Source organism: Poecilia reticulata, linkage group LG21 (assembly GCF_000633615.1).
Source record: "Poecilia reticulata strain Guanapo linkage group LG21, Guppy_female_1.0+MT, whole genome shotgun sequence".
Lineage (NCBI taxonomy): Eukaryota > Metazoa > Chordata > Actinopteri > Cyprinodontiformes > Poeciliidae > Poecilia > Poecilia reticulata.
This window is the reverse complement of record NC_024351.1, coordinates 3,813,281-3,822,663: the sequence shown is the minus strand read 5'-3', so window position 1 is coordinate 3,822,663 and position 9,383 is coordinate 3,813,281. Positions and strand designations below refer to the sequence as shown.

Sequence of the window (9,383 nt, the reverse complement as noted above, 5' to 3'; positions counted from 1 at the left end):
TCAGGGCTCCTCCGCAGCTCTGATTGGCTAAGCAATGTAACATGATCCTCTGATTGGCTAAGCAATGTAACGTGATCCTCTGATTGGCTAAGCAATGTAACATGATCCTCTGATGGCAAAGTGATGGCAAAGCGGGGCGTCATCACGACTTTACACAAGTGTGTCTTTACCTCCGCGGCAGAGGCTCCGCCGAACCCCTGAGACCGACTCACCGAACCCCTGGGGTTYGACCGAACCCAGGTTAAGAACCACTGATCTATAGTTTACTAATCAATTGTAAATGAAAAAATAATTTAGGTTTTAATTATTTAGTAAATGATTGTTTAATAAACAATCATCTAGCAAATGATTAATGGGTTACTAAGTGATACATTTTTCACTAAATGATTAATCGTGTACTAACCGATTAATCTATCATATACCAAACAATTGTAAATGAAAAAGGTTTTTAAGCTTGTAGTAAATGATTGTTTAGTAAACATTTAAGTCTTTGCTAAATTATGAAATGCTTAGTAAACAAGTAATTGTTCAATAAACTTTTAATTGCTTTCGAAATTATTAATTTGTCATTTATTAAACAGTTGTAAACAAAAAATCATTTAGTTATTAATCGTTTAGAAAACAATTGATTATTAGATTAGTTGAGGATTATTTAATATTCCTTTGCTAACGCTACAATCTTCTCTCCTATTGCAGGAAGAGATGCGCAGTTGTGATATCAACTTCCAGCTGTACACAGGCGACGACTGCTGGGTCAACCTGAGCTACACGGTCGTAGCCTTCACCAAGCAGATGATGAGCTTCCTGGAGGAAGGCCTGAAGCTCTACTTCCCCGAGCTGCACATGGTGCTGCTGGAGAGCCTGCGGGAGATCATCCTGGTGGCCGTGCAGCACGTCGACTACAGCCTGCGCTGCGAGCAGGACTCCGACAAGAAGTCCTTCATCCTGCAGAACGCCAGCTTCCTGCACGACACCGTGCTGCCGGTGGTGGAGCGGCGCTTCGAGGAGGCGGTGGGGAAGCCGGCCAAGCAGCTGCAGGACCTGAGGAAGAGCACGAGGCCGGTGCGGATCAACCCTGACAGCACCACTTCCTTGGTGTGAGGCGGTCGGGAACGCCCACGCATCCGTTCCCTCCCTGCAATTTCACAGCTGACTGAAACRCTAATTGCTGCTTTTTGTTGTGAGGCTGCAGCAGCAGCAAAATGAAAACAGTAAGCTCACCATTTCTGTTCTCACATAAAGGTTTATTTTAGYTTATGRAAATAATTCCTCATCAAGAGTTGGACATAGCAAATACACTGCAAAAACAAAATCTTACCAAGTATCTTAGTGTAGTTTCTAGTGTAAATATCKTACTACACTTAAAATAGTAACCTTGTTTTATGTCAATAATTCCCTAATATTGATGAAAAGTTCCAGTTCTATTGGCAGATTATTTCACTTATAACAGRAAAAAAATGTCTTGTTATAAGTAAAATAATCTGCCAGAGGAACTAGTCATTTTTCTGCAATTTTAAGAAATTATTTACGTAAAACAAGCTCCTATATCTTGCTGAGAAGTTACTGATGTGTAAGTTTTGTCTTATTTCAAGTTRACTAAGGATTTGCGCTAGAAACTAGACCAAAATTACTTGACAAGATTTTGTGTTTTTGCAGTGTACACACTTTATGCTTCTTTATCTCTTCCATAAATGCATTTTCTTTTGCCAAATTTAATAATCAAATGCAGATTTTTTTTTAAATGTTTGCATAAAACAAAGGTATTTGCTTCAGATTAACAGGTTTACCCATCACTAATGTTGATTTTCATGCAAGGTGTTTACAATGGTGCATTAAGGTCATTGTAAATTTAAAAAACAAAAAAGAGTCAATTTCCACCAAAAAATGTCAGAAATCTTCAAGACAAATTTTGAACATTTCTGAGTTTGAAAAGTAGAAAATTTGTAAGAAGAAAGCACAGACATTTTGAGATTAATCTCAGAAATTTTATTGAAAAAACTTGGAAAACTGAGTTTGAAAAGTGAAAAATTGTCAAATATTAAGACAAAATTGTCAAAACTCTAGAAAGTTTCCAAGATTAATCTCAAAATTAGATTTTTTTTTCTAACATGTATATATATAACTATATATATATATATAATAAGTATATGTAATAATCTACAAGTTTCTGAGTTTGTTGTTGGAAATGTACCTTTTTTTAAATCTACGGTGGCCCTAATCCGCCGAAGTAGATTTGTTGTTTGATCATGTAAATTTTGAGGCAGCCATTTTGTATGTCGGATGAAAAGGGATGAATAAACACCATTATGTCGRATGTGAGTTTTTGTTTGACTTTAACACATTTTAATTATTTATTTCAGACATGAGAAAAACAATAGAAGCAAACAAAAGGGATTTATTAATAAAGTAAAACATTAATGCTAAAATATGCTTATATAATCCCACTCCTTGTCCTTTTTATTTTCAAATATAAAGATAATCAAATGCACGCTGAATTTTGTTGTACTAGTGTAATAAATCATTAACAAATGTATTGGTTTGTTTTTGACAGAATTATTCACATTTGAAGCAGAATTTGGTTCTTTCTGCTAGTAAACCAGTGGAGCTGAAACTCTGGTTTAATACAAACATTACTTCCAGATCAAGTAAAAATGTCAAACAAGCAGAATCAACTCTCAATATATTGACTTTATCTGACTAAAGTTAAACCAGAGACATCAAGAAAATCAAAAAATCTCAAAGTTATCCAAAATATTTCAGTTGTTTTAAATAATCCTGAATCTCAGAACTTGTTTAATAAGAGACTTGTGAGGATGTTTCTGTTATTTTTTACTGAAAGTTTTAGTTTGAATCATTATCAYGAAGAGCTGCCGCCCTCTTGTGGCAGGCTAGTATCAGCAAATAGATGTTTACAAACAGAAACTCATAACTTACTTTAATATCTTCAGTGATAAGTGGTCTTCATTGGAGAAAATCTCAGAGATAGCAGCCAAAAAGGCAAAATCAATGCAGATGAAATTATTTAACTGGAGTGTGAGATGAAATTAATCTCMGAATTCAAACTTCAATTTCCAAATTCTGGCATTCTTCTCAGAATTCAGAATTTTTTTCCCCTCAAAATTAATTTTCTTCTTAAGAATTTGGGATTTAACGTCCGAATTCTGACTTTTTTTCCTTGTAGTTGTGAATCTCATAATTCTTTTTTTTTTTTCTCAGAATAAGAATTGTTTAAATTGTTTATGCGTCATAGTCTCTAATCTAGTCTCAAAACTCAMATTTACAGAGTAAATTACAGAGTAAAATTGGGTCAGACTTTCAGTGTGGATGAAGTGCAGATTAAATAGCGAGGAAGAAACAATGTTATTATTTTCATATACTAGCACAACTGATGTWCACCTAATAATCTTTGGTTACTAATTTTGAATTTTRACACAGAATTAGAATTCTGAGGRAAAAAAAAATCAGAGTTCATTTATTTTCTGTTGCCCCAATCTTCCATAAATCTGTTACTGAAGGCAATAAAACTGGACAAAATGTCTTGTCTGAGGAGATTTATGTAGCATTGTTCACACAATGATGTGCACAGATCCTCATTTCACAACAAAGCACATGTGAAAGGCAGGTAATGTGATGCTAACAGGGCTGATAAATGGGAAATCTGTTCCAGTATGTGGGATTGATGYGGCTCCCTGAGGGACCCCAGACGCTGCTGCTGCTGCTGCTGTCTGCTCCGTTAAATGTCCAGCTAACACAAAAGGCTAACGTGACAAACACAAAGGTTACTCGGTCGATCCGCTGCAGAGGCTCCCTCGTCCATTTTTAGCGTGTTTGGGATCCATCTGATAGTCATTTGGTGGAGAATGTGTTTCCACCAGCGACCATGTTTCATCCTCATCATCACTCCGACGGCAGAACGGACGCAGAATTATGATCTTTATAGCGGCCGCCATTATTGTTGACATAATGATGTCAGTTAAGACCCATTTCTGTCTTGTTTAGAAGACTGTGCACTTTTTGCTACTACTGGGAAATTAATTAAATGAAAAGTAAAGTTGCTTTGTTTTTTTTAAATACATGAAGTTAGCTATACAACACCTATTCGCCATTGTTTAGCTAATTTTATTAGCACTGTTCTTTGGAATTACCTGAAGAAAAATGCATTGCGTTTTGTTTGAGAAGCTACATTTTAAAGTGAGATTAGTTGTAGACCATAGCTGTAATTGTGTAAAAACCAAGTGAAATTTGCCCTTGGTTAAAATGTTTTTTTCTGGCCTACATTATATTTTTCCTCAATAAAATTGGTAAAAGCCATCTTTCTACAACGGTGTATATACTGTAGGGCCATAGCAGAAAAAGGAGCAGTAAATTGTGGCAAAAAAAACTCATGCATTTTTACATTACCTTAAAATTTTTCTAGAAAAAGCTTGGACATTGCTGAACTGCAAGAGTCAAAATTAGCAAGAAAAAACTCACACATTTTGAGATTACTTTCAGAAATTTTCTACAGCAAATAAGGAAACTCTTTGAGCCCTAAAAGTAGAAAAGTTTAAACTTTTGGAAATTTTTAAAAATGTTTTTTTAATTTTTTAATTTCACACTCACATTTCAAAGTTTTTTATTTATGTATTTATTTTTACAACATTTCTGGGAATCTCAAATTGTATGAGGTTTTGGAAATTTACACCTACATAGGTAAAATCAGCTGACCAAATGTGCTGGAGTTCTACTTGGGTTGCTAGGAGACAGGGATGTGCTCAGCTGGGGTTGCTAAGTAACGATGCAGTGCCCATACATAATAACTCAACAGTCAGGAGGTTTTCAAAAAACACAAATTTATTGTCAAAACCTCTCTGTGTGTGTGTGTGTGTGTGTGTGTGTGTGTGTGTGTGTGTGTGTGTGTGTGTGTTTTAGAGCGCTTTAGCTGTTTTTAAAAGCAGTTGAGACCCAAATGGCAGTACATAAATGTGAAAATGTGAATTTTGCGTAATAGATTCTCTTTAATGGTCCACTGAATAAAACTGATTTAACACCAAGCTGCTAGCAAATTCTTCCCTGGCTTCATTTGCTCCTGTTTTTATTCTAGGCAAGACATACAGGGTAATAATCTCATTATCCTTAGAGGTCTGAGGTGTTGTGTTTGTCTGAGCTGTCCTATTCTTGCATTAGAAGATCCTGTAAAGAAGCATTTGACTTCAGAAAACAGCCAAATACCCCTCTGAGACAGCTGTAGCTGCCACATCCAGCCAGGCAGGGGTCCAGAGACAGACTGAGGGTTTACTGGAGAGATTACAAGTCTCAGCTGGGGATCCCCCCCAGTCAGTATGTTTGTTTGTCATAGTGAATATATTAAGTCATTGTAAATAAACATGTGAAGACTGGAAACCATTCTTTAGTGGCTGACCACTGACGTGTGAGTGGCACCTGCAGAAAGTCTGCAGCACCGCTGCCAAATGTCCCACGCAAGCGAGAGCCATTTCTGTAGTTTTTGCAATAAGACCGTAAAGCTGCAGTATGTAACTTTTATTTAAAAAACACAAACAATTAAACCAAACATTACATATTTGTTGAAGCTGTCACCATGAAGCATGTCATAATAATACATTTTACTGTAAGATAAATTGTTCCAGAAGTTATTATGATAATGTTGTTTCGAGACAATTTCTGAGAATAATCTCAAAATGTAAGTTTTTTGGTGGATTTTTACTCCTCTTTTATTATTATCTACAATGGCTGTATTTTTTATATCCGATACATTTCAAAGTCATGAAATTACCGTTATAAATCACATCAACCCACAGCGTCACCGCTCCCGGCCGTGCGCATGCGCAGACCCGTGCAGGGAGCTGTCCGCGGCAGTTGGTGCTCGAGCGTTTTACCCGCAGCAGCTTCACCGGACACATCGCTACCGGAGACATGGAGGAAGAGCTAAAATGCCCCGTTTGTGGTTCCTTCTTTAGGGACCCCATCTTGCTGCCGTGCTCCCACAATGTCTGCCTGCTGTGCGCCCGGAACATCACCGTTCAGACGCCGGACGGGGAGACTCCAGTCCAGAGCCGAGCCTCCGGAAGCTCCGACTACGACTACTTGGACATGGACAAGATGAGTCTGTACAGCGAGACGGACAGCGGCTACGGCTCCTACACCCCCTGCCAGTTGAAATCTCCGAACGGCGTTCGGGTATTTCCGCCGGTCGCCCAGCATCGGAACTGCTCCCTCACCTGTCCGCTGTGTCACCGGAGCGTGTCCCTGGATGAGCGGGGTCTCCGGGGGTTTCCTCGGAACCGGCTTCTGGAGGCCATTGTGGTGCGGTACCAGCAGACCCGCGGCATCCCGTGTTCGGCATCCCCCTCCGCGGTGAAGTGTCAGCTGTGTGACCGCAACCCGGTGGTCGCCACGGTGATGTGCGAGCAGTGCGACGTCTATTACTGTAACGCCTGTCAGCAGCGGTGCCACCCGTCCCGCGGTCCGCTGGCCAAGCACCGCCTGGTGCCGCCGCCGTCGCCGAATCAAGCGGCTGGAGGAGCAGCGAGCGGCGGCGGCGGGTGCGGGGGTGGCGGTGCTGGGGGTCGGCAGCCGGTGCTGACCGCGCGGAAAGCGGGGACCTGCGTGGATCATGAGGCGGAAAACTTCAGCATGTACTGCTGCAGCTGCAAGGCTCCGGTGTGCATGAAGTGTTTGGAGGAGGGGAAACACGCCAAGCACGACGTCAAACCGCTGGCTGTGATGTGGAAGCAACACAAGGTGAGCGCATAATTCATTTTTTTACGCTCCAAAAGGAGCGTAAATTTTAGAGCTAAATATTAATTTCTGCTGCATTTCATTACTTTGCCTCAGAAAGCTCCTTTGGCAAGGGTGTCCAAAGTGCGGGCTGGGGGCCCTTTGTGGCCCTTGGGCTGATTTTTTTTTTTTTTGTGGCTCCCAACTGCAGTTCAAGAATGTATGATGGAGTATTATTATTACTCCACCAATAAAAGGAAATACAACAAAGAATAATAAAAAATAAAATTACAAGAATAAAGTGTGTGAGAATAAAGCCATAGTATTATTAAAAAAATAGTAATTCAATTACGATAATTAATTCATAACATTACGAGAAAAAGTTGAATCAGAAAAAAGTAGAAATAATACTAGAATAAATTCGAAGTGTTTCGAGAAGACACTTGTGCAAGAATATAGTTGAAATAATGAATAAAGAGTGCCTTCTCCGGGTCAGGGGGGTCGTCCTGCCTCAAGTGGAGGAGTTTAAGTATCTGGGGATCTTGTTCACGAATGAGGGAAGAAGGGAGCGGGAGATCGACAGGCGGATTGGGGCAGCGTCTGCCGTGAAGCGGGCGTTGTACCGGTCCGTCGTGGTGAAGAGAGAGCTCAGTCAAAAAGCGAAGCTCTCGATTTACCGGTCGATCTACGTTCCCACCCTYATCTATGGTCATGAGCTTTGGGTCATGACCGAAAGAACGAGATCACGGGTACAAGCGGCCGAAATGGGTGTCCTCCGCAGGGTGGCTGGGCTCTCCCTGAGAGATAGGGTGAGAAGCTCGGTCATCCGGGAGGGACTCAGAGTAGAGCCGCTGCTCCTCCACGTCGAGAGGAGCCAGTTGAGGCTCGGGCATCTGGTCAGGATGCCTCCTGGACGCCTCCCTGGTGAGGTGTTCCGGGCACGTCCCACCGGGAGGAGGCCTCGGGGAAGACCCAGGACACGCTGGAGGGACTATGTCTCTCGGCTGGCCTGGGAACGCCTTGGGATTCCTGGAGGAGCTTGAAGAAGTGGCTGGGGAGAGGGAAGTCTGGGCCTCCCTTCTGAAGCTGCTGCCCCCGCGACCCGACCCCGGATAAGAGGAAGAAAAAGGATGGATGGAATAATGACTACAATGTGATAGTATTCCAAGACAAAAGTCATAATATTACAAGAATAAAGTCGTAGGAGAAAAAAATCTAAAAAATACGAGAATAAAGTCAGAGTGTTGGGAGAGATGTCATAACATCATGACAGTAAAGTCACTATTATGAAAAAAGTCAAAATAAAAGGAGAACAAAGTCATAATATTTCAGAATAAACACATTTGAGAATAAAGTAATGGTAGAACCTTACAATGGCTGCTGGAACATACAAGTGTTTTGTGTCATGATTAGTGGATGAGGTGAGTGGTGAGGTAGGACGCAGACAGGAGCTGAATGAAAGGGCGGAGACGCCGCAGCAGCGGCAGGCTGTGGGGACAGGTAGGTGGCGGGAGCTGGGGCTGACGCTGCGGCAACGAGAGGCTGAGAGGGTGCGGAGACAACTGGAGGCGAAGCTGGGTTGGACGCAGAAAACAAAGTTTATTGGCCTTGGGGGCAGAGGTTCTCCTTTCAGCACCGCTCTTGCCATATGGAACTCCCAATCCACCTCCTGGCGCAGAACCTCCAAAGCCGGGAGGTGGCAACGGGGACTCCACTCATCGAGCCAAATCAGCATCCGGGTTGCAGTGTTGAGGTGGCTGTACTCAACACTGGCTTCAACACTTCGTCAGCATATTGCTGGATGTTCCTCATCAACAGCCGGTGGTCTGCTGGGTCCATGGTGGTGGTAAAGGCGTTCCTCACCGTTAGTGGTCGGATCGTTCTGTCATAAAACGGGGTTGAGGTGGTGGTGAGGATTGACGCAGGAGACCCAGGTGAAGATGATGATGAAAAGTTTAATAAGAAAGTGCTCAAAACAGTCCGGTTCAGGCAGCACGGCAGAAGACTAGCAACAGCTAAGTACCGGTAGCAACTGAAAATACACGACTGGAAACGAGAGCAGAGTCGACACRGGACTTATCAGATCTACTGTGAGCGACATGCATCAAACACACAAAGATCTGACTACGACAACGATCCGACAAGAGACAAAGACAACAGGTGGAYTTAARWACACAGRGAGGGTAATCAAGGAATGAGACACACCTGGGAAGCAATCAACAGGGAGGACAGGACAGAGACTCACAGGAAGGAAACTGAACACAAAAAAMCCCTAAAAATAAATACACAAACACGGATCATGACATTTTGTTGTTGACCTACTATCCAGAAACTACTTGCTGCATTTTTGTTGATTGTGCAGTACCCTCCACTTCTACTTTTCAAAGATGTACGGTTGTACAATTGTGAATCTGCTTGCAGCCATTTTCATGTGTGAGTGTAATCCTTGATTTGGGGGGCGTGGCCAGCAGCRGCTTATTTGCATTAAAGTGACAGAGGCCCTAAAACAGCTAATTCTAAAAGAAGTTAAGACARGCAGGAATGACCAGACTAAGAATAATTTTGTGTAAAAAAAAATGTAATGAACATGTTTTATATAGCACATAAAGCTAATCTCATCTGTTCAAGAAAGCATAATAGGTCACCTTTAAGAACATAAACGTATA

The 9,383-nt window shown here is 41.6% G+C and overlaps 2 protein-coding genes across 5 annotated transcripts in view; both read left to right on the top strand.

Annotated features, from left to right (window-relative positions):
* Positions 1 to 1,448, top strand: part of exoc8 (exocyst complex component 8) — a 6,712-nt gene extending 5,264 nt beyond the window's left edge. The window contains exon 5 of the mRNA XM_008397263.2: positions 697 to 1,448. Within this exon, the coding sequence (XP_008395485.1) occupies positions 697 to 1,101 (405 nt within the window). The 3' untranslated portion in view covers positions 1,102 to 1,448. The remainder of the gene's footprint in view (positions 1 to 696) is intronic.
* Positions 1,449 to 5,662: 4,214 nt separating this feature from the next.
* trim67 (tripartite motif containing 67) overlaps positions 5,663 to 9,383 on the top strand; it is a 55,889-nt gene continuing 52,168 nt past the window's right edge. For 3 of the 4 annotated variants that reach the window (XR_532413.1, XR_532412.1, XM_008397264.1), the window contains exon 1: positions 5,663 to 6,741. Coding sequence is in view for 2 of the 4 variants with exons in the window: in XM_008397264.1 (XP_008395486.1) it covers positions 5,914 to 6,741 (828 nt within the window). In the remaining 2 variants the exon portion in view is untranslated. The remainder of the gene's footprint in view (positions 6,742 to 9,383) is intronic. The other variant, XM_008397265.2, reaches the window with a different exon arrangement.